Source organism: Dendrobates tinctorius, unplaced genomic scaffold, assembly GCF_039654945.1.
Source record: "Dendrobates tinctorius isolate UK_male_01 unplaced genomic scaffold, ASM3965494v1 ptg000083l, whole genome shotgun sequence".
In the NCBI taxonomy this organism is placed as follows: domain Eukaryota; kingdom Metazoa; phylum Chordata; class Amphibia; order Anura; family Dendrobatidae; genus Dendrobates; species Dendrobates tinctorius.
Window position 1 is genome coordinate 38,293,886 of NW_027361751.1, and position 27,587 is coordinate 38,321,472.

At 44.9% G+C, this 27,587-nt stretch overlaps 1 protein-coding gene across 1 annotated transcript in view; it reads left to right on the forward strand.

Moving 5' to 3' along the window:
- The window catches only part of CCDC152 (coiled-coil domain containing 152), a 102,447-nt gene that overhangs the window by 69,993 nt on the left and 4,867 nt on the right, over positions 1-27,587 (forward strand). The window contains exons 6-7 of the mRNA XM_073584346.1: positions 117-244; positions 9,943-10,029. Coding sequence (XP_073440447.1) covers positions 117-244; positions 9,943-10,029 — 215 coding nt within the window. The remainder of the gene's footprint in view (positions 1-116; positions 245-9,942; positions 10,030-27,587) is intronic.

A 27,587-nucleotide genomic window follows, 5' to 3' on the forward strand; every position in this document is an offset into this window, starting at 1 on the left:
CATATTTTTCCAATATTTTTGCTGTCTAAACCTGGGTTGTGCATTATAGCAAAGAGTGAGCTCTAGCCCAAAAACACAGACATCCATTATCACACTAATTATTTTTATATTTACAGTATTCATTAAGGAAGAAGAGAAACATAATCTGCTGTCTGCAAAGGACAAGGAAATATCCGATCTATGGCTACAGCTACGTACTCAAGAGAAAGAAAAGCAAAGTGAGATGATCAAGCAGCAGATAGAGGTATTTACAAGCATCAATGATAGCAGGATCTGTCACATTTATAAAGATATATTCGGTATATTTTCCATTGTAATTGAGATAGAAATATTTCAGGCAACACAAAATCACGGCCCATAATCCTTGTTGTGTTCTCAACCACAAGAGTCTGAATATATAAAGTGGAGTCATTTCTTTGGCCTCGGTCCCTTTTCTTTATTCCAAATATACTATTAGATGTTTTCGCTTGCTAACAAAGGGAGATCAGAATTTCTGATCGCAAATGTTTTTTACGTTTTATAAGGAATTGCCCAAAGTGCATCACTCCTTATAGCAACAGCAAATCTACGCACCCAAAAGTGTACCATCATAGATCTTATACTTTGGCTTTCTTTTACCTACCCCAATATATCCAAATTTACAATTAGGCAACTTAGAAATAAGTCTTCATGATAAAAGTCCACCCTGTATACATCTCCTTTAAAAAGCTTGGTGTTTCTACGGTAACAGACTACAAGTAATCCCCATGTAGTCTGATCCTGCAAATGTGGTAGGGGCCGGGGTTGGGGGGTGGACCGCTGTTTACCACGAACAGATGACACGGACACCAGGCGATGGATGGATGAGGCGGAGACAGATCTCAGTTGTAACAGTTCCAGCTTTATTCGTCATCCTCCTGACGACCACTGCCACGCACCGCAGCCGCGTGCACAATTCTCTGTTTCTAGGCCCGGGTACCTTTTCACCGTTCCCTTAGTCGTGTTGGCATCTCTCGCGGATCTTTCACTTTGGCTGACCTAGACCCATCTACCGCCAGCGCTTCACCTGCCCGAGGTCGCCGTCCAGTCGGTACTCCCGGGGCCTCACTTATCCTGCAGTACGTCACCTCGTCTGTCCTGCGGTACTTCGTGTCAGGGCCACCCCCCTGACTGTCCTCTCTGGTTAGTCCCCTGGTTGAGCTTTCTCTGTTCCCCATCTTCTGTCTTCCTCTGCTAAGCTCCTCCCGGGACTGAACTCTTTGGAACCCCAACCACTCCTACTTATCCCCTCTCTCACCGGGAATTCCCCTCCTGGGTTCCTATCTCCCCGCCCCCCATGACTGTGCATTTCTAGAGCCATAAGCTGTTGTTGAGTCCAAAGCTACTCTCCCCTGCCATCTTGTGGTCATTTCTCATTACTGCACTCTCCTATGTCCCTTTCCTAGCTGTCACCCCTCTAACCTGTCAATCTCCGTCTCTAATGCACAAACCGTCCCCTCCTACTGCCAGTCACGTCTGTCCGTCAAGTCACCTTCCCCACACAGTCACACTTCCTTCCATTTGTCCCCTATGTTTTGCTTACCTATGTAACTACACAGGCCGTGTTTGCATTCCCTCACCATGGAGACACATACTGTAGGTCTGCATAAAAACTGTAGATCATAGATACTAGTCAGTTCATTATTCATTTTCGATGCCTTCCTGTTTGTCATGTTGTACCCCAGCATAGTTGCGAAACTTTTTACATTTGCTGGGACTTTCACAAAACTTTTGGAAACAATCCTGACAAATTTCAGCAAGTCATGGCACAGAGAATGTGGGAGGTTTACACAAGTAGTCATTCCTGATTTTGGGCGCTTCCATGGCAAGTTTCCACTTGGAGAACTTCCTGCGTTTTAGATGAGATATATGGAAGAGTGGACATTCGGTAAGTGTTGGAATTTGGACAGCTAACCGTACCCCTAAAAGGACTTGTTCAGGACTATTTTTTTTTTTTTTTACTATGGACCTAAAAACTAATAGGTACTTGCTAATAGAAAAATTGAAGTCCTCGTCCCAGCTCCTGGGATGAGTTAAAACCTCATATTTTATAAAAAAAAAAAAAAAAAAAATTAAAATAATGATGATGAAAAGATGCACATGGTGGAAGAAGGAAAATTAAGTGATGCAATTTGAATGCTAACTTGCTAACAGAGGCAACTACCTGACTGTTTTATTTCACTTATCACACAATCCTCAGACTGGTCCCGGACCGCTCCTGTCATTGATTCAGCTGCTCTTCTTCTTCTGGGCTGATTTATCAATCGGGCATGACTGCCAACATCTTGCTGATTGAGAGCTGGCTCCAGTCAGTTAGGCAGCGGGGACCAGGCTGTCAGTCAGCATGATGTCGGCAGTAAAGCCCGATCAACGAAGAAGAGCGGAAGAGAAGTCGCTGATCTGTCAACGTGACTTCAGCAGAAGCCACTGAATTGCTGACGCTTTATGCCTGCAAAGATCAGCGCCAAACAAAACAGGCAGGTAGTTAGCAACTACCTGCCTGTTAGTTCTTAGGCCTGGATTACAAAAAAAATTATCTAGTCCTGGATATCCCCCTTAAATATCCCTATTTTACAAACAGACATATTGGATTTGGCCAGCCTTGGACTTAGACTGTGGGGATTTTTAGAATTTTGGCTAACTAGAGGAGGAGGACCTGTGAAGACTCAGACGTCAAGGTTAGATTTCAGATTTCAATGGCTGGATATCCTTAAGGACAAAAATGTCCAGAAAGGATGGGAAATCTTGAAAAATGGCATTCTCAAGGCACAATTGTTAACAATTCTGAAAAGAGGGAAGAATAGGAAGCATGTAAGGAAACCAGGATGGATGAACACAGAAATTAAGCACATGCTAATAAGGAAGAAAGAAATATTTATGAAATGGAAAGAGGGAGGCATATCTAAAGAAGAATATAATGCTGTCTGCAGAACTTGCAGGATACAAATCATATTATCTAAAGCTGACAATGAATTGAGGCTTGCAAGAAACGTCAAAAGCAATAATAAAGGATTTTGGGGATATGTCAAAAGTAAAAGAAAAGTCAAAGATGCTACAGGATTTTTACAGGATGAAAATGATGAAATGGTAAGACAGGATGTTGAGAAGGCCGAACTTTTAAATTCCTATTTTGCATCTGTTTTCTCTCAGAAAGGAAATGTAACATCAACTGTTCTTCACTGTCCTATTAAGGGAATAGAAGAATCCAGGATATCTATAAACAGAAATATAGTGAGGAAACACTTAACTAACCTAAATGAATTCAAGTCTCCAGGTCCAGATGATTTACACCCCAGAGTACTGAAGGAGATAGCAGAAGAAATTTTTGAACCACTCTCCATAATCTTTGAAAATTCTTGGAGAACAGGAGACGAGCAAATGTTGTTCCTAGCATTTGACAAAGTATCTCACACAATCCTTATTGAAAAAATGGCTAAGTTTGGAATGGACAAGGCAACTGTTAGGTGGAGTCATAACTGGCTTAGTGATCGTACCAAAAGAGTGGTCGTAAATGGCTGCACATCCAGTTGGAAGAATGTCTCAAGTCGGGTACCACAGGGCTCTGTCCTGGGCCCTGTATTGTTCAACATCTTTATCAACGATTTAGATGAAGGAATTGAGGATAAACTGATTAAATTTGCTGATGACACAAAGCTAGGAGGGATGGCTAATACTAGAGAAGAGAGAGGATTCAAAAAGATATAAATAAACTGGAGCAGTGGGCAGCAACTAACAGAATGGTTTTTAACAGGGAAAAATGCAAAGTACTACATCTAGGCAATAAAAATGAAAAAGTATATACAGAATGAGAGGAATAGGGCTAAGCAACAGCACATGTGAAAGAGACTTGGGTATACTAATAGATAACAGACTGAATATGAGTCAACAGTGTGATGCAGCAGCAAAAAAAGCAAATGCAATTCTAGGATGTATTAACAGAAGCATACAGTCTAGATCATTATTGCCCTCTACTCCTCTTTGGTCAGACCTCATCTGGAATACTGTGTTCAGTTTTGGGCACCTCATTTTAAAAAAAGACATCAACAAACTGGAGCAAGTTCAGAAAAGAGCGACCAAAATGGTGACCAGTTTGCAAACCCTGTCTTATGAGGAAAGGTTGCAGGATTTGGGAATGTTTAGCTTGCAGAAGAGAAGACTGAGAGGAGACTTAATAGCTGTCTACAAATATCTCAAGATCACAAAACAATCACTGATCTCAGGGAGACCAGTCAAAGAAAACACTGCGGCAGCCGGCAAAGGCGCTCAATCACAGTGAAATCCTAGGTGCATAGCTCCCTGGGAAATATGAATATGCAAATAAAGTCTGTGAAGCCTCATTTAAGAGTCTCAAACACGGGACTAGCCAGATCTTCCTCCAGGGAAGGACCCAGCCAACATAGTAACATAGTTATTAAGGTTGAAGGGAGACTTTAAGTCCATCTAGTTCAACCCATATCCTATCCTAACTTGCCCTAACATGTTGATCCAGAGGAAGGCAAAAAAAACCCATGTGGCAAACAGTAAGCTTCACATTGGAGAAAAAAATTCCTTCCTGACTCCACATACGGCAATCAGACTAGCTCCCTGGATCAACGCAATATTAAGGAAACTAGTGTATATACCCTGTAATATTATACTTTTCAAGAAAGGCATCCAGTCCCTTCTTAAATTTTAGTAGGGAATCACTCATTACAACATCATATGGCAGAGAGTTCCATAGTCTCACTGCTCTTACAGTAAAGAATCCGCGTCTGTGAGTATGCTTAAACCTTCTTTCCTCCAGACGTAGAGGATGCCCCCTTGTCCCCATCACAGGTCTAAGAGTAAAAAGATCATTAGAAAGCTCTTGGTATTGTCCCCGCATATATTTATACATTGTAATAAGATCACCCCTAAGCCTTCGATTCTCCAAACTAAATAGCCCCAAATGTAATAACCTGTCTTGGTATTGCAGACCCCCTAGTTCCCTAATAACCTTGGTCGCTCTTCTCTGCACCCACTCCAGTTCAGCTATGTCTTTCTTATACACCGGAGACCAGAACAGTATTCTAAGTGTGGTCGCATTAGTGACTTATATAGAGGTAAAATTATGTTCTCCTCATGAGCATCTATGCCTCTTTTAATGCATCCCATTATTTTATTTGCCTTTGCAGCAGCTGCCTGACACTGGCCACTAAATGTGAGTTTGTCGTCCACCCATACACCCAGGTCTTTTTCAGTGACTGTTTTGCCCAGTGTTTTACAATTAAGCACATAATTATACATCTTGTTCGTTCTACCCAAGTGCATAACCTTACATTTATCCCCATTAAAGCTCATTTCCCATTTATCAGCCCAAGCTTCTAGTTTACATAAATCCTCCTGTAATATAAAATTGTCCTCCTCTGTATTGATTACCCTGCAGAGTTTAGTGTCATCTGCAAATATTGAAATTCTACTCTCTATGCCCCCTACAAGGTCATTAATAAATATGTTAAAAAGAAGCGGGCCCAAAACTGACACCTGTGGTACCCCACTGCTAACCGTGACCCAGTCTGAGTGTGCTCCATTAATAACCACCCTTTGTTTCCTATCCCTGAGCCAGCTCTTAACCCACCTACACATATTTTCCCCTATCCCCATTGTTCTCATTTTATGTATCAACCTTTTGTGTGGCACCGTATCAAAAGCTTTTGAAAAGTCCATGTACACCACGTCCACTGCATTCCCTTGGTCCAGTCCGGAACTTACCTCTTCATAAAAGCTTATCAGATTAGTCTGACAGGAACGGTCCCTTGTAAACCCATGTTGATATTGGGTCATGAGGTTATTCTTCTCCAGATACTCCAGTATAGTATCTCTTAGAAAACCCTCAAGGATTTTACCCACAGTTGAGGTTAAACTTACTGGCCTATAATTTCCAAGTTCAGTTTTTGTCCCCTTTTTGAATATTGGCACCACATTTGCTATACGCCAGTCCTGTGGTACAGACCCTGTTCTTATGGAATCTTTAAAGATTAAAAATAATGGTCTATCTATGACTGTGCTTAATTCCTGCAGTACTCGGGGGTGTATCCCATCCTGGCCCGGGGATTTGTCAATTTTACTGATTTTTAGATGCCGCCGTACTTCCTGCTGGGTTAAGCAGGTGACATTTAATGGAGAATTTTTATCCCTGATCATGTTATCCGTCATGGGATTTTCTTGTGTAAACACTGTTGAAAAAAGTCATTTAGCATATTGGCTTTTTCCTCATCCTCATCCACCATTTCACCCAGACTATTTTTAAGGGGGCCAACACTATCATTTTTTAGTTTCTTACTATTTAGGTAGTTAAAGAATATTTTGGGATTATTTTTACTTTCTCTGGCAATGAGTCTCTCTGTCTCAATCTTTGCTGTCTTGATTTGCTTTTTACAGAATTTATTTAATCTTCTGTATTTAGTTAATGCCTCATCACTACCTACTTGCTTTAATTCGCTAAATGCTTTATTTTTGTCCCTTATTGCGCCCCTTACAGCTCTATTTAGCCATGGTGGTTTCTTCCTATTTCTCGCATGTTTATTCCCATACGGTATATATTGTGCACAGCTCCTATTCAGGATGCTAATAAACGTCTCCCATTTTCTTTGTGTATTTTTATGTCTCAGGATATCGTCCCAGTTAATTGCACCAAGATCATCTCTCATCCGTTGGAAATTTGCTTTCCTGAAGTTTAGTGTCCTTGTAACCCCTCTACTACACATCTTATTAAAGGATACATGAAAACTTATTAATTTGTGATCACTGTTATTCAAGTGACCCCCAACCCTTACATTTGATATTCGGTCTGGCCTGTTGGTTAATATTAGGTCTAGCAGTGCCCCCCATCTTGTTGGGTCCTGAACCAGTTGTGAAAGGTAATTGTCTCTCATGGTAGTCAAAAACCCATTACCTTTGCTGGAACTGCAGGTTTCGGTTCCCCAAAGTATTTCAGGGTAGTTGAAGTCCCCCATAATAATGACTTCTCCTTGAGTCGCAGCTTCATCTATTTGCTTTATGAGGATATTCTCTGTTGCTTCCATTATTTTTGGAGACTTAAAACAAACCCCTATCAGTAATTTATTGTTTTTCCCCCCTCCCCTTATCTCTACCCACAGGGACTCTACATTTTCATTAGATTCATATATATTATCACGAAGGATGGGTTTTAAGGATGATTTTACATATAAACACACTCCTCCCCCTCGCTTATTTGTTCGGTCATTTCTGAACAGACTATAGCGCTGTAAATTAACCGCCCAGTCGTGGCTCTCGTCCAGCCATGTCTCAGATATCCCCACCATGTCATAATTATGTTCCAACAACATTAACTCCAATTCCTCCATTTTGTTGGCGAGGCTTCTGGGATTAGTATACATGCACTTTATGTATCTCTCTGTACCGCTATTCTTTCTTAAATTATTAACTGTTCTAACCCCACCCCCCATGCCACCCCCACCCCCAATTTCATTATTTGTGCCCAGGTCTCTAGCTGCACTGTCTTCCCCTCCTATAAAAGGAATACCCTCCCCCCCGTCCCTAGTTTAAACACTCCTCCAACCTTCTAGCCATTTTCTCCCCCAGCACAGCTGCACCCTCCCCATTCAGGTGCAGCCCGTCCCTAGCGTAGAGCCTGTAGCCAACTGAGAAGTCGGCCCAGTTCTGCAGGAACCCAAACCCCTCCTTCCTACACCAATTCCTGAGCCACTTATAAACCTACCTAATCTCCCATTGCCTCTCTGGCGTGGCACGTGGTACAGGAAGTATTTCCGAAAATACCACCTTGGAGGTCCTTGCTTTAAGCTTACAGCCTAATTCCCTGAAATCATCTTTAAGGACCTTCCACCTACCTCTAACTTTGTCATTTGTGCCAATGTGCACCATGACCGCTGGATCCTCACCAGCCCCTCCCAGTAATCTGTCAACCCGATCAGCGATGTGTCGGACTCGAGCGCCAGGTAGGCAGCACACCGTTTGACGATCCCTGTCTTTGTGACAGATTGCCCTATCTGTTCCCCTAATAATTGAGTCTCCCACTACCAGAACCTGTCTGGCCTGCCCTGCTCTCCTATTTCCCCCCTTACTGGAGCAGACACTCCTCCGGCTTTCAGAGGACATGCCTTGCTGCAGCAGTGCTACTCCTGCACTAACACTCCCCTCATCTGCCAACTTAGCAAACTTATTGGGGTGTGCCAGATCAGGACTAGCCTCCCTGGCGCTCTTCCCTCTACCCCGCCTTCTAACTGTCACCCAGATAGCTGCTTCATTGTCCTGCAGCTCCAACCTAGCATCCCCCCCTCATCTATCCCATTGAGCGTCTGCTCAGTGAGCAGAAGACTCCTTTCCATATTGTTAATGGATCTCAGTGTTGCCAGCTGCACATTTAGATCCAGTATCTGGGCTTCCAAATGCACAACGTGCTCACATCTTGCACAGCAGTATGCACCCTCGACCGGCTGTTCAAGGATTTCATACATGCGGCAAGACGTGCACTGGATGGCATTGGCAATAGTGGAGCACATCCTAATTGGGATTGCACCAGACAATAAGATAAGCAAAAATAAATTACTCTACTCCTCTTTGGTCAGACCTCATCTGGAATACTGTGTTCAGTTTTGGGCACCTCATTTTAAAAAAAGACATCAACAAACTGGAGCAAGTTCAGAAAAGAGCGACCAAAATGGTGACCGGTTTGCAAACCCTGTCTTATGAGGAAAGGTTGCAGGATTTGGGAATGTTTAGCTTGCAGAAGAGAAGACTGAGAGGAGACTTAATAGCTGTCTACAAATATCTCAAGATCACAAAACAATCACTGATCTCAGGGAGACCAGTCAAAGAAAACACTGCGGCAGCCGGCAAAGGCGCTCAATCACAGTGAAATCCTAGGTGCATAGCTCCCTGGGAAATATGAATATGCAAATAAAGTCCGTGAAGCCTCATTTAAGAGTCTCAGATCTTCCTCCAGGGAAGGACCCAGCCAAGGCGTGGCTCCTTTTGGAAACCACCATTACCACCATATTAAGTGGCCCTTTAAGTCAATATCCAGCTCTTTACGAGTTTACAGATATAACAAGGGAAATACCAAGCCCAGGTATCCATCCACAGACAGCTGTTTCGGGGTGTTGCCCCTCATCAGTGTGAGTAGGATTCTGGCTAGGTGGGAGCAATGCCTAGTAGACCAACATCATAAATCAATCACTCACCTCAGGGAGACCAGTCAAAGAAAACAGTGCGGCAGCCGGCAAAGGCACTCAATCAGTGAAATCCAAGGTGCAATGCTCCCTGGGAAATACGAATATGCAAATAAAGTCTGTGGAGCCTCATTTAAGAGTCTCAAACAGGGGATTAGCCAGATCTTCCTCCAGGGCTGGGTCCTTCCCTGGAGGAAGATCTGGCTAGTCCCGTGTTTGAGACTCTTAAATGAGGCTCCACGGACTTTATTTACAAATATCTGAAGGGCTGTCACATTGTAGAAGGATCAGCTTTATTCTCATTTGCACAAGGAAAGACTAGAAGCAATGGGATGAAACTGAATGAGAGGAGACACAGATTAGATATTAGAAAAAACTTTTTGACAGTTAGAGTGATCAATGAGTGGAACAGGCTGCCACGAGAGGTGGTGAGTTCTCCTTCAATAGAAGTCTTGAAACAGAGGCTGGACAGACATCTGACTGGGATGATTTAGCAAATCCTGCTTTGAGCAGGGGGTTGGACCAGATGGTCCAGGAGGTCCCTTCCAACTCTACGATTCTATGATTAGGGTTCAGCCATGTTGCTTATTGTTTGCAGTGTAGGCGTTTCTCTGAAGCACAGTTTTAGAAATAGCAATAAAGCATTAACGTTTGTAGTTTATAACTATTCACTGTATAATTTGCAGTTTACTATAATGTAACAGCTTAATAATGTTCTTTTTTTTCTTTCCAGTTCAATGCCAAATTAGCGAGAATCCAGAGCAGAAATTCCAAATCGCACCCAGATACCAACAGTTTATGTCAGAACATCTACAGAATGGTAAGTCTACAGTCATTTCACTATAACGCACAGTATTAAACAACCTAAGGCCGGGTGCCCACAATATGGAACTAGCAGCGCTTTGGATGCAGCACATGTTCACGCTGTCCAAAGCGCTGCCTTCTATTGAACGCAGGTGAATCTGCAAGTGTTCACTGAACCGTACGGATTTACCGCATTCAATACATTCTACTTATTTAATTTATATTGCGAGGAGTAGCGTCTCCTCAAGAGGAATCTGGAAAGACGTGCCACATGTCAGTCTCCACGGGTGATCCACGGGCACTATGCTATCAGAGCTGGCCGCTGTGGGTTGACGCTGCATAAATACACTGTCATGGTTTATTCAGAATGCTGGGCAGGCAGTGTAGGGGTTAATTGGTAGAGCCTCCTTCTGGGTCTGGGGAGGGTTTTTATAGCTTCAGGTGAGAACCCTCCCCTGTCTTTTATACTCCTAGCTTGAGTGTGCTCGATCCTGCTCCGTTTGTGCTCTCGCCTGTCCTGGTACGATTGTTTGGTGTATGATCTGGTTTGGCCTCGGTTTACGTCTCTTAGATTCTGATTTTGTACTTGTGTGCCCGTCCCGTGTATGACCCCCGGCTTTGTCCTGACCTCGCTGTGATCACTCCTCTGGTACTTCTGCCTCCATCCCGTGTGTGACCCTCTGCTACTCCTGACTATTCTCTGACTCACGATTCTGTACTACGTTGCCCGTACTGTGTATGACCTCTGTTTTGCCCGACTCTGAGTTTCCTACCATCTCTGAAAGCAGGACGCTAAGCGCCGCCCCCTTGCAGTCACATGACCGTAGGTCCTGTGCCTGCTTGCTAAAACTTCAGCGTTCAGGTCCTGTGCATCTGTATTTTCTGGCTGTTCCTGGCCCCGGGCTCCCTACAGGGTGGGTGAGTCCCTGCTCAGCAAAGGCTGCACGCCGGCGCTGTCAGGATCCTGACATACACAGCTTCAAACCCGCAGCAACTCCGGATCGTGGGCACATACCCTCAGGGAAATGTGGCAAATATTACAGCTCCATCCATACCGACAGATCACACACAAGGACTCGCACTTACAGGCTGTAGGTAATAAACCATGAGCTCTTGGACAAAGTTCCGGTGTCTTAGAGAGCAATTTGCCAGGTCGCAGCTGTCCAGTGCACTTGGAGAGCGTCCCATTGTTGAATGACAGATGTGGAAGAGTGGACATTGGGTAAATGTTGGATTTTGGAGAGCTAATTTACTGTAGATCGCTGACACTTCAATTACTATTTTTTTCATACATAGTACGTGTACTTAAAGGTGTATTGAATAATCTAATTTTAATTAAAGAGGAGATATCACAACGTGAAACAATTTTTGTTCTTATTTTATTCCTGCTTTTCTCCTAAATATTATTGTTTTTTTAATTTTTTTAAATCCACCATACGGTTCCAAATATATGAACCCTTATATTAATTGTGCCCATTATGCTAATTTTTATGGTCATTGCCAAAGGGGGGTAGCTCAAAGGATAATTATACCGAGCAGCCTGAATACACGGACCCCAAAGAACCGTAACCTGACCCATCAAATTCATTATCAAGAAGCCATTTCTGGATCACGCTTTCCTTCAACCCTTCTTTTTAAAGTGGCTGCTTTTTATCCATAAAGTGACCTGCAATACCAAATACAGCCTGTGGACAAGTGCGGAGCTGTTTCTCATAGCTAATCTTATATAATTGTCTTCAAGGGGGCAATAAACATACAGTAAATGAATTATGATGATCGGTTGCATGTGGTAATCATTATATCTTTTTCACAATAATTTTGTATATTAATGCTGCTCGGATGTTAATGATTAATCTATCCCTTATGTGTGACTGTAGTGCTCTGGATCTGGGTTTATTTAGAGAAGATAGAAAAGTCCATTGCCTGGTTTCTATTACTTTGTTCTAGCTGTGCAGGATTTATGTATATCTACGACATAAAACCTAATTAAAAATTTCCTGTACCAGCAACCATCTGCTCTTTACTGCGATGACAAGTACTTGCTCATTAAAAATTATGTATGATTTATTACATATCCATTTACCGGATACAGCGACTCTGAAAAACAATTCCGTTACTTACCATCCATTAGCACACCCACCTGTGCTGTAGTATTTCAATGAATTCAGCCCAGGCTCAGCGGTTAGCACTGCAGCCTTGCAGCGCTGGGGTCCTGGGTTCAAATCCCTAAAGGACAACACCTGCAAGGAATTAGAATGTTCTCCCCGTGTTTGCGTGGGTTTCCTCCAGGCATTCCGGTTTCCTCCCACACTCCAAAGACATACTGATAGGGAATCAAGATAGTGAGCCCCAATGGGGACAACGATGATAATGTCTGTGGAATTAATGGCATTATATAAGTGAATAAAATAAATATTAATTTTATTATCATAAAGCTTCACTTTACTACAGATAGTTTTTTGATAATTTGATATTATGCTTTGTTTCCATGATATTATGGCCACTGGGTGGCACTGCTTTACTAGAGTGACAACTGTGTCACCCATATGTCAGTACTCCATACACCAGAGAAGATTAGATTGGCAATGAAAAAAAGTTGCTCAGACATAATTGCTCACTTTTTAATACTTGCAGCATTTTTTTCACCCTTCTCTTTTCTCATCTTCTCTGCTGAGCGTCTATCTATTCAAAACTGGAGAAACTTTCACGTAGGGCCGGTTTTAGACAAAGTGGGGCCCTGGCCAAAAGTTTAAAGTAGAGTCCTAAATGCTCACATATTGCACCATCACAGGGTGTGGGGGTCCTGGGCAATTGCCCAGTTTGCATCCCCTTAACACTGGCCCTGCTTGCACATGATTTAAGTTTTTCCATTAAGATATAAAGAACGGCTTTAGCTGTGGTGCAAATAGGTGTTTTCAGTTGATCTATTTATTTTCCATCACTACTGCCTACGACTTTTGACAAAACTGATGCATTGGTGCAGAGTGGAGTCCGTGGTGACACAGCTATGGTCTACATCAGGTTAAAAGGCTAGTCTAGGGCTTACATACTGATGATCTATCCATGGGATACATTGACACCCATGAGTGCCGTATGTGCTTTTTGGGATACTCAACATGATGACAACCTGTAAAATAAATACATTTTTCATTCAAACACTGAAATCTAACAGCCAGTATCTCATATATGTTGCTCGTGGAGCAGAATTCTAGCACCAACTATTGTGGGTAGCAATCCTGAAAGTCAGTATTGACCCTTTAACGAGCCACTTGACATTAGATAAAGAAGCAAACCATGCCCTCCATATGCAGATGTGTGTTTTGCAGTGTTTGCCCCTCATCAGGGCAAAGTCTTAGCCTGATTTGGCTTAGTGAGAGTCCTCCGACAGGGGGTGTAAGGAGGAACGTTTCTTTTTGTGGACACGTGTAGATCGTGCAGCTTGGCAGTGTTGGCACTGTCTCCAAGGAGAAATGTTACTTAGTCAAGTCAGATCTCCTTCTTTGCACACTGAGGGGTAAATACCCTAAATTTGTGTCTGCAAATGGAGTGTAAGGTTTGTGTTTTTAACCTATGTGGCTTTGTAAAGGGTCAATATTGACTTTTTAATATTGCTACCATAATAGATGGCACTGGAGTTTCCATTCTGTTCCTATTTGAAGAGAATATTTGCATATTTAAGAGGTTTGCATGATCTCTGGTTCCTCATTTACACATTATTCAGCTGATTCTGAAAAGCCACCTGTAAGTGCAGTTACTAGAGTTGAGCGACTTTTGGTTTTTTAGGGTCGAGTTTCGTTTCGTGAAACCCGACTTTTCCAAAAGTCGGGTCGAGCAAGATCGTCCGATTATAGGGAAAAGTCGGGGTCGTCCCGAAACACGAAACCCAATGTAAGTCAATGGGGAATAAAAGTCGGCAGTGAGAGGAGGACAGGAAACACATCTACAGTGCTCATTTGAATGCCAAAAGCATCAATTCTTCTTACTTAAGCTGGTCAACCTTAATTAACTTCATAATACAAGTTACGCACTGAAAAATGGGGGTTATTTGGCTAAAGTTGTGGGGGGGTAGGGCTGGCTCCAGGTTTTCATGTGCCCTGGGCGAAAGAGCGCCCCTTTAACACATACCACAACTCATCATGCTCCGATACGGCAGAGAAATAGCAGTATAGTACAATGAAAAATACTTCACTTTTTACATCTCATGACGAGGCCCATCTATTTCTCCATACAGAATCATTGGTCCCATATAATGTTTGAAACAGTATATGATGAGCTCCACATAATGCTACAGTATATGTTGGTCCCCATGGATGAAGCTCCACTGTCTTATGGGCCCAAATAATGCTCCAAACATAATGGGCCCCATTTCTAATGCTCTAGTGTATAATGGGCCCTGTAAATGCTGCTCCAGTGTCTGATGTCCACCTTTGGAATGTTCCTGTGTATGGTGGGCCCCATCTATCATTCTACAGAGTATAGTGCTCCCCAAAAATTGCTGTCCCAACATTGAAAACAATCAAATAAGTCTCCTCGCTAGGGAATCCCTGTACTAGTCTGGACTCCTCGTCATCCCCATCTTCCATCTCACTGCACAGTATTTCAACCTTGCAAGTGCTGTGATCCTGAGCAAGCAGGGGGGGGCCCACTCGTTGGCGACGGCACTGGCACAGGGCCCCTGATAGTACGGTGGTGTGTCTGATGGCGGGTGGGCCGAACCTGCACTTTCATCTGCAGCTTCCTCTTTGTCACCGTGTAAGATGGAACTGTATATGGGAAGGGTAACCTGAGTTTCATCAGGGTCAGATTCAGGCCGTGTAGCGTGCGAGGGGAATGTAGTGGTCTGGGTCAATGTACCAGCAGATTCATCAAGCAGTGGCTGGGCATCAGTGCACTTGTGTCGCCCCCAGGAGTACGGTCGCCACAGTGGCATTACCTTCCTCCTAGGGAGTGTGATGTCATGCTTGGGAGTAACGAAGGATCTCTCTAGCAGGTTAACTGATTGGGCGGCGTTATTCCCACGAGTCATGACCCTCCAAACAGCGTTCATGAAGGCAAAGTGTTTGTTTTACGTGGGCAGTATGGTTGCAAAGCTGAACCTTAAAGGAATGTCCAGAAGGGCACCACCAGGAGTGGAGCCTACGGTTAAATTCGACTCCACCTGGGAAACCTCAACCATGCCAGCTACAGAAAAGATGCACACATTGCAAGCTTAATTCCGTTAACGAACGAGACTCCGTCATGCCCAGCGGTCCGAGTCCGGCTTACTAGAGGGACACGTGAGGCTCTGGCACATGAGATTGGCCAATAACTGGTGTGTCATGCCCTTACATGTCCGTGGCTGCATGTGCGCTACACTGAAAAGGCCAGCGTTTGTCGCTTACAGGTGCAGATAACCCGCTGAACAACGTTAGTGATGGGGATCACTGATTACAATTATTACCCGCGAACGATGATTTCCCAGTAAGTGCAGGTCAACCGCAGTTCCGGAATTAGGCCTAACCGTCATTCCTGAAAAAAATGAAAAACTTACGTGTGCAAACCACAGGTGCTGTAGCTTGCTTAACAGCTCGCCAGTCGTTCTCACGCCCAGTATGGATTACACGTGATTGCACAAAGGTGAGAAAGGGTACCGTATCCCCGGATAACATGTATGGATAGCGTACACATTCAAAAGATATGTCTATACATCAGGAGGCAGGCTCAGACGGTGTTAGGCCCAGTATGGCTTGCACGTGATTGCACAAAGGTGAGAAAGGGTACCGTATCCCCGGATAACATGTATGGATAGCGTACACATTCAAAAGATATGTCTATACATCAGGAGGCAGGCTCAGACGGTGTTAGGCCCAGTATGGCTTGCACGTGATTGCACAAAGGTGAGAAAGGGTACCGTATCCCCGGATAACATGTATGGATAGCGTACATATTCAAAATATATGTCTATACATCAGGAGGCAGGCTCAGACGGTGTTAGGCCCAGTATGGCTTGCACGTGATTGCACAAAGGTGAGAAAGGGTACCGTATCCCCGGATAACATGTATGGATAGCGTACACATTCAAAAGATATGTCTATACATCAGGAGGCAGGCTCAGACGGTGTTAGGCCCAGTATGGCTTGCACGTGATTGCACAAAGGTGAGAAAGGGTACCGTATCCCAGGATAACATGTATGGATAGCGTACACATTCAAAATATATGTCTATACATCAGGAGGCAGGCTCAGACGGTGTCAGGCCCAGTATGGCTTGCACGTGATTGCACAAAGGTGAGAAAGGGTACCGTATCCCCGGATAACATGTATGGATAGCGTACACATTCAAAATATGTCTATACATCAGGAGGCAGGCTCAGACGGTGTCAGGCACGGTATGGATTTGACGGCCCAGACTACACAGCGGAGGAGCAGGGAGAGGTAAAGATTGCAAATGCTGGGGCCCTGCCCAAGCAAGGGGGACCCACTCTTGGGCGTCGGTACTGGCACTGGGCACCTCATAGTACGGCGGTGTGTCTGATGGCGGGTGTGCACCACCACCGTCAGAGACACTTGATTGCACTATGAGGGACCCTGTGCCAGTGCCCGCGCCCAAGAGTCGGCCTACCCACCTGTCCAGGGCAACGGCACTCGCACGGTGTCGTGCGCTAGGTGGTGACCCCGGCCATGGGGGGGGGCAGCACAGTTAGGGAGTTTTAGAAAGTGGCATATGTTGATGTTGGACATTCAGCTGATGCAAAAGGCGAAATAGGTCAAGTCCCAGGAAGAGGTGGACCAAAGCAAGCTATTTTTCTGTCACCCTATGTGTCATCAGGGGAAGGTGGGACAAAATCCTTGTAAACCCATGCATGGTTCATTTTAATGAAGGTTAGATCATCCACATTTTGGGTTGACAGACGGGTCCTTTTTTCTGTCAGGATTGATCCAGCTGCACTGAAGACTCTTTCCGATAGCACACTTGCAGCTTGGCAATCGAGCTCCTGTAAGGCATATTGTGCCAATTCAGGCCAGGTGTCCAGTTTAGCGGCCCAATAGTCAAAGGGGAATGACCTGTGTGGGAGAACATCGATATGGGAGGAAAAGTAGTTTGTAACCATAGTTGACAACTGCTGTCTCCTGTCACTTTCCATCGATGCTGTATTACCAGTTGTGTGAGCGGTACTTGAAAAATCAGTCCACAACATTGTCATGAAACCCCTGTCTCCAACGCCACTTATGCTGTGTGCACCATGAACACCTCTGCCAAGCTGCCCCCGGCCCGTACGGCTCGTGTGAGAACCATCACCGCTGCTGTGTGCTGGGAATGCCTCAAGCAACCGATTTACCATAGTTGCTTGTTTATTAGCCAATATTAGGTCAAGGTTCTCCTGTGGCATGATGTTTTGTAATTTGCCTTTATAGCGTGGATCCAGGATGCTGGCCAACCAGTAGTCGTCATCGTTCATCATTTTGGCAATGCGGGGGTCCCTTTTTAGGATCCGCAAGGCATAATCTGACATGTGGGCCAATGTTCCCGGTGTCAATGATGCACTGCGAGTGCTGGTTGGAGGAGCACTTTCTGGCAAATCCACATCCCTCCAGTCACGCACAAACCCTGTACCAGACCTTGCCACGCCAACATTTTCACTTGCCCCACGAGATGCATCCTCCTCCCCTAAGTAATAATCCCCATCATCATCCTCCTCCTCCTCTTCTTCCTCCACCTCGTCCAGGAGAGGTCCCTGAGCAGACAATGGCTGAATGTCATCAAGGATTCCCTCCACCTCTTCCTCCTCGTCAACATTGGCTGCAGACGCCTGCTCCTTAAGGTGCGTCAAAGTTTGCATGAGCAGACGCATAAGTGGGATGCTCATGCTTAGGATGGCGTCGTCTGCGCTTACCAGCCGTGTGCATTCCTCAAAACACTGAAGGACTTTACAGAGGTCTTTCAGCTTCGACCACTGCACACCTGTCAACTCCATGTCTGCTCTCAAAGTGCCTGGCCGTGTATCCTCCCACAAATGCATTATGGCCTGCCTCTGCTCGCACAGCCGCTCTACCATGTGCAGGGTGGAGTTCCACCTTGTTGCAATGTCGATAATGAGGCGGTGGTTGGGAAAGTGGAGCAATCGCTGCAGCTTCTGCATACGAACGGAGTGTACAGGCGACTGGCGGATGTGCGCGCACAGTCTTCGCACCTTATGGAGCAGGGCTGTTAACTCCGGATAATTTTTGAGGAAGCACTGCACCACCAGGTTCAAGGTGTGAGCCAAGCAAGGTATGTGGCTGAGTTTTGAAAGGGCTATGGCTGCCACAAAATTACGGCCGTTATCACTAACTACCTTGCCTGCCTCAAGATGTACACTGCCCAGCCATGACTCAGTTTGTCGCTTCAAGTACTCGGCAAGCACCTCGGCGGTGTGTCTGTCGCCCAAACACATCATCTGCAACACAGCCTGCTGACGCTTTCCACTAGCTGCTCGATAGGGGGACACCTCGTGTGCAACAGTGGCAGCTGCAGATGGAGTGCTCGTACGACTGCGCTCTGTGGACGAGCTTTCGCTTCTGGAGGAGGAGGAGGAGGGTGGAACGCCTACAGCCAACTGTTTCCTATACCGTGGGCTAGGCAGCACTGTCCCACCACCGCTGTCCCCTGTGGACCCTGCATCCACCACATTAACCCAGTGCGCAGTGATGGACACGTAACGGCCCTGGCCATGCCGACTGGACCATGCATCAGTTGTGAGGTGCACCTTTCCACTCACTGACAGCTTGAGTGCATGGACAATGCGGTCTTTCACATGATGGTGGAGGGCTGGGATGGCTTTGCGAGAGAAGAAGTGGCGACTGGGTAGGTCATAGCGTGGTACTGCATAGGCCATGAGTTCGCGGAAAGCTGCGCTTTCCACCAACCGATAGGGCATCATCTCAAACGAGATTAGTTTGGCAATGTGGGCATTCAAACCCAGTGTACGCGGATGAGAGACTGAGTACTTTCTTGACCTACTCATAGTGTCTGGGAGGGTGAGCCGAACTTGAGAGCTGCATATGGTGGAAGTAGCGGTGGACAGGGCGGACTGAGAGAGGGTTGATGATGGTGATGGAGTTGGTGTTCTTTCTGATGGCCTAGAATCAGTCTTTCGTTGATATAACAGTGGGATTCCCTGACTGCTGTGGCCTTGCAACGACACCTCAACATTTGCTGCTGTGCTAACCGGTGGGCTTACAGTGGGGGAAACAATGTAGCGTTGCTGACTACCTTCTTTGTGATCAGTTGCACATGTGGCACTTGAGGTTTGGTGTTGTGTCCACGCTTGCAAGTGCATGCTGGTTAAATGTCTAAGCATGCAACTGGTATTCAAATTTTTCAGATTTTTCCCTCGGCTAAAGGTCTTTGCGCACTTCTTACAGATAACCTTGGCCTGATCATGAGGATTTTGTTCAAAAAGTGCCACACTGCACTCTTCCTACTTTGGCAGACATTTTGTGGCCTAGCACGCTGTGATCTTTTGACCCTCTGGACAAGCTGTCCAGCAACTCTTTTGATTTTTGGAACCTGTCTTTGGAGTGCTCCGGGCCTGCCAGATAACAGCTGTTGCGATGTCGATGTCTGCTGTGGATGCTCCTCATCTGAGCTATTGGAAGCAGCACCCTCTTCCCCCAATGGATGCCAATCTGGGTCAACAACTGGGTCATCCATCACCTCCTCTTCAATGTCATGTGCACCTTCCTCTGTGTTACCGTGTATGGTGGTATAGTGTGCAGGAAGGGGCACCTGAGTCTCATCAGGGTCAGAATCTGGCTCTGTACACTGCGAGGACAATGTAGTGCTCTGAGTGAATGTACCAGCAGAATCATCCATCAGCGGCTGTGCATCAGTGCACTCCATGTCAGATTCATCTTGGCCTGGGTAATTCACCATTTCACTTGATAATCCAGGCATGGTATGTGAAAACAGCTCCATGGAGTAATCAGTAGTATGGCCTGCATCATCCTTCAATCTTGGTTGGGGTGAAGGACACAAGGAAAGGTGTGGTTCATGAACATGAGCCTCCAATGACGACTCAGTGCTTTTACTTTTTACAACTTCAGAAGAGGAGGCGATAGAGCTGGAGGCTGAGTCAGCAATGTAAGACAAAACTTTTTCCTGATGCTCTGGCGTTAAAAGCGGTTTGCCAACTCCAAGAAAACTAAGCCTTCGAAGCCTTATGGAGCCAGACGATGACGCAGGCTCAACACCTCCTGCATTCGGTCCTATTTTGCTTTTGCCACTACCATCAGATCCACCACCAACACCATCATTACCAGCTGCCAACCCCCGCCCAATTCCACGGCCTCTTCCACCAGCCTTCCTCATTTTTGGTAGAAATGTAGACAAAATCCAACAAACTATATAGTAATGTAAAACAAAGTACAAGGTGTCTATAGGACAGGGGAGATTTAGATTTTCTGCAGACACTTGTGGACACTGGACACTTGGATTGTGTGAGGCCCACTGAATATCAGAGCGCTATGTCACAGGCTCGATGCAACAGGTGTGAAAAAAGTGACTACAGGATAAGGGAGATTTTGAATTTCTGCAGACACTTGTGGACACTGGACACTTGGATTGTGTGAGGCCCACTGAATATCAGAGCGCTATGTCACAGGCTCGATGCAACAGGTGTGAAAAAAGTGACTACAGGATAAAGGAGATTTTGAATTTCTACAGACACTTGTGGACACTGGACACTTGGATTGTGTGAGGCCCACTGAATATCAGAGCGCTATATCACAGGCTCGATGTAACAGGTGTGAAAAATTGACTACAGGATAAGGGAGATTTTGAATTTCTGGAGACACTTGTGGACACTGGACACTTGGATTGTGTGAGGCCCACTGAATATCAGAGCGCTATGTCAGAGGCTCGATGCAACAGGTGTGAAAAAAGTGACTACAGGATAAGGGAGATTTTGAATTTCTGCAGACACTTGTGGACACTGGACACTTGGATTGTGTGAGGCCCACTGAATATCAGAGCGCTATGTCACAGGCTCGATGGCACAGGTGTGAAAAAAGTGACTACAGGATAAGGGAGATTTTGAATTTCTGCAGACACTTGTGGACACTGGACACTTGGATTGTGTGAGGCCCACTGAATATCAGAGCGCTATGTCACAGGCTCGATGCAACAGGTGTGAAAAAAGTGACTACAGGATAAAGGAGATTTTGAATTTCTACAGACACTTGTGGACACTGGACACTTGGATTGTGTGAGGCCCACTGAATATCAGAGCGCTATATCACAGGCTCGATGCAACAGGTGTGAAAAATTGACTACAGGATAAGGGAGATTTTGAATTTCTGGAGACACTTGTGGACACTGGACACTTGGATTGTGTGAGGCCCACTGAATATCAGAGCGCTATGTCAGAGGCTCGATGCAACAGCTGTGAAAAAAGTGACTACAGGATAAGGGAGATTTAGATTTTCTGCAGACACTTGTGGACACTGGACACTTGGATTGTGTGAGGCCCACTGAATATCAGAGCGCTATGTCACAGGCTCGATGCAACAGGTGTGAAAAAAGTGACTACAGGATAAGGGAGATTTTGAATTTCTGCAGACACTTGTGGACACTGGACACTTGGATTGTGTGAGGCCCACTGAATATCAGAGCGCTATGTCACAGGCTCGATGCAACAGGTGTGAAAAAAGTGACTACAGGATAAAGGAGATTTTGAATTTCTACAGACACTTGTGGACACTGGACACTTGGATTGTGTGAGGCCCACTGAATATCAGAGCGCTATATCACAGGCTCGATGTAACAGGTGTGAAAAATTGACTACAGAATAAGGGAGATTTTGAATTTCTGGAGACACTTGTGGACACTGGACACTTGGATTGTGTGAGGCCCACTGAATATCAGAGCGCTATGTCAGAGGCTCGATGCAACAGGTGTGAAAAAAGTGACTACAGGATAAGGGAGATTTTGAATTTCTGCAGACACTTGTGGACACTGGACACTTGGATTGTGTGAGGCCCACTGAATATCAGAGCGCTATGTCACAGGCTCGATGGCACAGGTGTGAAAAAAGTGACTACAGGATAAGGGAGATTTTGAATTTCTGCAGACACTTGTGGACACTGGACACTTGGATTGTGTGAGGCCCACTGAATATCAGAGCGCTATGTCACAGGCTCGATGCAACAGGTGTGAAAAAAGTGACTACAGGATAAAGGAGATTTTGAATTTCTACAGACACTTGTGGACACTGGACACTTGGATTGTGTGAGGCCCACTGAATATCAGAGCGCTATATCACAGGCTCGATGCAACAGGTGTGAAAAATTGACTACAGGATAAGGGAGATTTTGAATTTCTGGAGACACTTGTGGACACTGGACACTTGGATTGTGTGAGGCCCACTGAATATCAGAGCGCTATGTCAGAGGCTCGATGCAACAGGTGTGAAAAAAGTGACTACAGGATAAGGGAGATTTTGAATTTCTGCAGACACTTGTGGACACTGGACACTTGGATTGTGTGAGGCCCACTGAATATCAGAGCGCTATGTCACAGGCTCGATGGCACAGGTGTGAAAAAAGTGACTACAGGATAAGGGAGATTTTGAATTTCTGCAGACACTTGTGGACACTGGACACTTGGATTGTGTGAGGCCCACTGAATATCAGAGCGCTATGTCACAGGCTCGATGGCACAGGTGTGAAAAAAGTGACTACAGGATAAGGGAGATTTTGAATTTCTGCAGACACTTGTGGACACTGGACACTTTTGGATTGTGTGAGGCCCACTGAATATCAGAGCGCTATGTCACAGGCTCGATGCAGCAGGTGTGAAAAAAGTGACTACAGGATAAGGAAGATTTTGAATTTCTGCAGACACTTGTGGACACTGGACACTTGGATTGTGTGAGGCCCACTGAATATCAGAGCGCTATGTCACAGGCTCGATGCAGCAGGTGTGAAAAAAGTGACTACAGGATAAGGGAGATTTTGAATTTCTGCAGACACTTGTGGACACTGGACACTTTTGGATTGTGTGAGGCCCACTGAATATCAGAGCGCTATGTCACAGGCTCGATGGCACAGGTGTGAAAAAAGTGACTACAGGATAAGGGAGATTTTGAATTTCTGCAGACACTTGTGGACACTGGACACTTTTGGATTGTGTGAGGCCCACTGAATATCAGAGCGCTATGTCACAGGCTCGATGGCACAGGTGTGAAAAAAGTGACTACAGGATAAGGGAGATTTTGAATTTCTGCAGACACTTGTGGACACTGGACACTTTTGGATTGTGTGAGGCCCACTGAATATCAGAGCGCTATGTCACAGGCTCGATGGCACAGTTGTGAAAAAAGTGAATTGTAGAATTGGGCAGAATAGGAATCTCCCTAGAGTGTAGGTCTGTAAGAACGGAACAAGTTCTCCACTTATCATTCCACAGTGACACACAGATAGCTTCACTGTGGCTGTGATAACAGCCGTTACACGGTACTGTGTGAAGAGCGTACACCGCTGTATGGTGTGAATAAATGCACGCTCAGTACCTCAGCAGGACAAAAAAAAAAATTGGGATTGCTTTTAAAAAAGCAGTTTGCAGAGCAGTGGGGAAACAGCAATGCAGCTGTCAGGAAGCCTTAGAAGGCAGCCTAACACCCAACACCGCTGATCCACCACAATATAGCCTCCCCTTGCACTGCACACACAGTGACTGGTGTGTTGCACAGGCAAAATCGCTAGCAGCAGAAGCAGTTTTTTTTTCTTCTTCCCTGCCTAATGCTCTCCCTACAGAATCAGCAACCTCTCCCTATGCTAAGATCGGCAGAAGTAAGATGGCGGTCGGCGTGCACGCCCTTTTATAACCCCTGTGACGCCCACCAAAGCAAGCCAATCACTTGCATGCCCTTCTGAAAGATGGTGGTGACCCCTGCCTATGTCATCACGTTGCCCACAGTGTCCGTGGATCCTGATTGGCTGAAAAAGAGCGCAAAACAAACTTTTGAAACGCGACTTTGGCGCGTAAGTCGCCGACCTCTTGGCCGACCTCATCCTAGGGTCGGGTTTCGTTTCATGAAACCCGACTTTGCCAAAAGTCGGTGACTTTTGAAATTTTTCGACCCGTTTCGCTCAACTCTAGCAGTTACACTTTCTCATTAATCTTATTGGGGTCACAGAAACCATGCAATAGTCTACTGCCACCTGGAGGCTGACACTATTAATACATCTAATTAAAAATTGTCTCCCCCCCCAGGTAACTATAACCCTGTCATGAGTCCTTTTCTCCCCCTCCTCCCTCTATTCCTTCTCGGGGTGGTAAATTCCAGAGACTGAAGGGCTCCGGAGAAAAAAAGCTAGTTGTAGGGGCACCTTTCCTTGCCATCCAGGGTGCGTGCGTTTTTTTTTGGGAGAGGTCCTGTATGGTGGTGATGTATGTTTGTCTCACGCTTGGTGCAGTTGCACGTATACATCCTGTATATCACACTTGGGTGTAACCTTTCACTATTCACACACTAGATCACTTTTTATGATCAGATTGTTCACTGCTCTCACACCCAGGCCAAACAGGGTCACCTGCAGGCCTTACCTGCCGGTCAATCAGCGGGTCCAGTGGTCGTCAGTCTGACAGCCAAGTAGCAGGTTCATTGTGCTCACAACCCTACCAGTCAGCATGGCTTGTGAGCCCCATACTCTGACCAATTAGAGTGGGCCCTTAGACAGAGTTCTTAGACACAGCATAACTATCTCTTGTTACAGAAAGAGAAGAAATTCGAAGTGCTCCTAAAGAAACAGAGGAATGGAAACATGTGACCCAGAGAAGCAGGAGGATCGGGAGGCAGTCAGCACCCATATTGCTCAGGAGCCAGTACCAGGCTTTTACGCAGAAGAACGATGAGGAAATACATCAGGATAAGACTTTACCCACAAACACCAACCTTGTACGCCTTCAGAATCCTCTTGGATGGAGAAAGAAAAATGTTGTGAAGAATAAGCGGAGAGTGGTGGTCATGGGGGATTCCCTGTTGAGAGGAACAGAGGCCGCTATCTGCAGACCGGATATAACCTCAAGAGAAATGTGCTATCTTCCAGGTGCAAAAATTAAAGATGTCTGACAGGATATCAGGACTATTCAGACCTACAGATGACTACCCATTCCTGCTACTACATGTGGGGACAAATGACACAGCAAGAAACGACCTGGAAACCATCTGCAGTGACTTTGAAAACTTAGGTAAGAAAGTGAAAGAACAGGGAGCTCAGGTGGCCATCTCTTCCATCCTCCCAGTGGATGGCCATGGAACAAGGAGGTGGAACAAGATTCTGCAGGTGAACGACTGGCTACGTCGATGGTGCCGTCAGCAAGGATTTGGATTTCTGGATCACGGAGTGAATTACCTTTACGATGGACTACTTGCTAGAGATTGGGTGAACCTTACGAAGACTGGAAAACATGTATTTGGAAGTCGCCTTGCTATACTCATCAGGAGAGCTTTAAACTAGAACAATGTGGGAAGGGAAGCAAAAGGCCAGAAAAAGCCATACACCTGACAAATGCTATTGAGATCTCTGCTATTAGAAATGGAAAGGAAGAACAAAGACAAAAAAATCTAAATAATAAAAATATTGGAGAAAGAGAAACCAATCACAAACTAAAATGTTTCTATACGAATGCACAAAGCATGGGCAACAAACAAGGAGAATTGGAACAACTAACGCAGGAAAAGAAATATGATGTCATTGGAATCGCTGAAACTTGGTGGGACAATACACATGATTGGAATACAAGACTAGAAGGATGCAACTTTTTTGCTAGAAACAGACTTGATAAACGAGGAAGAGGTGTCGCATTGTATGTTAGAAACGCGTATGTCTGCACAGAGATTGAAGCTTCAGAGACTGGGAGTTCTGTGGAAACTGTTTGGGTAAGAATACAAGGACAGAACAATGGAAAGGACACCATTGTAGGCATTTACTACAGGCTGCCTGTGCAAGCTGAAGATATGGATGAACTCTTTATCCATCAAATGGCCAAGTTCTCCAAAAAATATGATATAGTTGTCATGGGAGATTTCAACTATCCAGACATTTGTTGGGAATCTCTCTCAGGCAAAACTAACAGGTCAAGGAAATTCTTATCCTCTCTTGCTGACAACTTTATCTTCCAAAAGGTAGGGTAGAAAACAAGGGGAACTGCTACCTTGGATCTAATCCTTATAAACAGGGAGGAAATGGTTGAGGAGGTAAAAGTGGCTGGGACCCTAGGAGGTAGCAACCATGCTATTTTAGAATTTTGGATAACTAGAAGAGGAAGACCTGTGAAGACTCAGAAGTCAAGGTTAGATTTCAGAAAGGCAGATTTTGAGGGATTGAGAAAGAGAATTGGAGGGATCCAATGGCTGGATAGCCTTAAGGACAAAAATGTCCAGGATGGATGGGAAATCTTGAAAAATGAAATTCTCAAAGCACAATTGTTAACAATTCCGAAAAGAGGGAAGAATAGGAAGCATTTAAGGAAACCAGGATGGATGAACACAGAACTTAAGCACATGCTAAAAAGGAAGAAAGAAATGTTTATAAAATGGAAAGAGGGAGGCATATCTAAAGAAGAATATAATGCTGTCTGCAGAACTTGCAGGGCACAAATCAGATTACTAAAGCTGACAATGAATTGAGGCTTGCAAGAGATGTCAAAAGCAATAATAGAGGATTTTGGGGATATGTCAAAAGTAAAAGAAAAGTCAAAGATGCGATAGGATTTTTACAGGATGAAAATGATGAAATGGTAAGACAGGATGTTGAGAAGGCCGAACTTTTAAATTCCTATTTTGCATCTGTTTTCTCTCAGAAAGGACATGTAACATCAACTGTTCTTCACTGTCCTATTAAGGGAATAGAAGAATCCAGGATATCTATAAACAGAAAGATAGTGAGGAAACACTTAGCTAACCTAAATGAATTCAAGTCTTCAGGTCCAGATGAATTACACCCCAGAGTACTGAAGGAGATAGCAGAAGAAATTTTTGAACCACTCTCCATAATATTTGAAAATTCTTGGCGAACAGGAGAAGTCCCAGAAGACTGGAGAAGAGAAAATGTTGTTCCTATCTTCAAAAAGGGAAGAAGGTGGACCCAGGCAACTATAGGCCGGTGAGTCTGACTTCTATACCAGGAAAGATCTTTGATCAAATTATTAAACAACATGTATGCAAGTACCTGGATAAGAATGAAGTGATTAAACAGAGTCAGCATGGGTTTGTAACTAATAAGTCATGTCAGACTAACTTAATTTCCTTCTATGACAGAATCACTGATTTGGTGGATCAGGGAAATGCTGTAGATATAGTATATATTGACTACAGCAAAGCATTTGACAAAGTATCGCACACAATCCTTATTAAAAAAAATGGCTACGTATGGAATGGACAAGGCAACTGTTAGGTGGATTCATAACTGGCTTAGTGATCAGACCCAAAGAGTGGTCGTAAATGGCTGCACATACAGTTGGATGAATGTCTCAAGTGGGGTACCACAGGGCTCTGTCCTGGGCCTTGTAGTGTTTAACATCTTTATCAACGATTTAGATTAAGGAATTGAG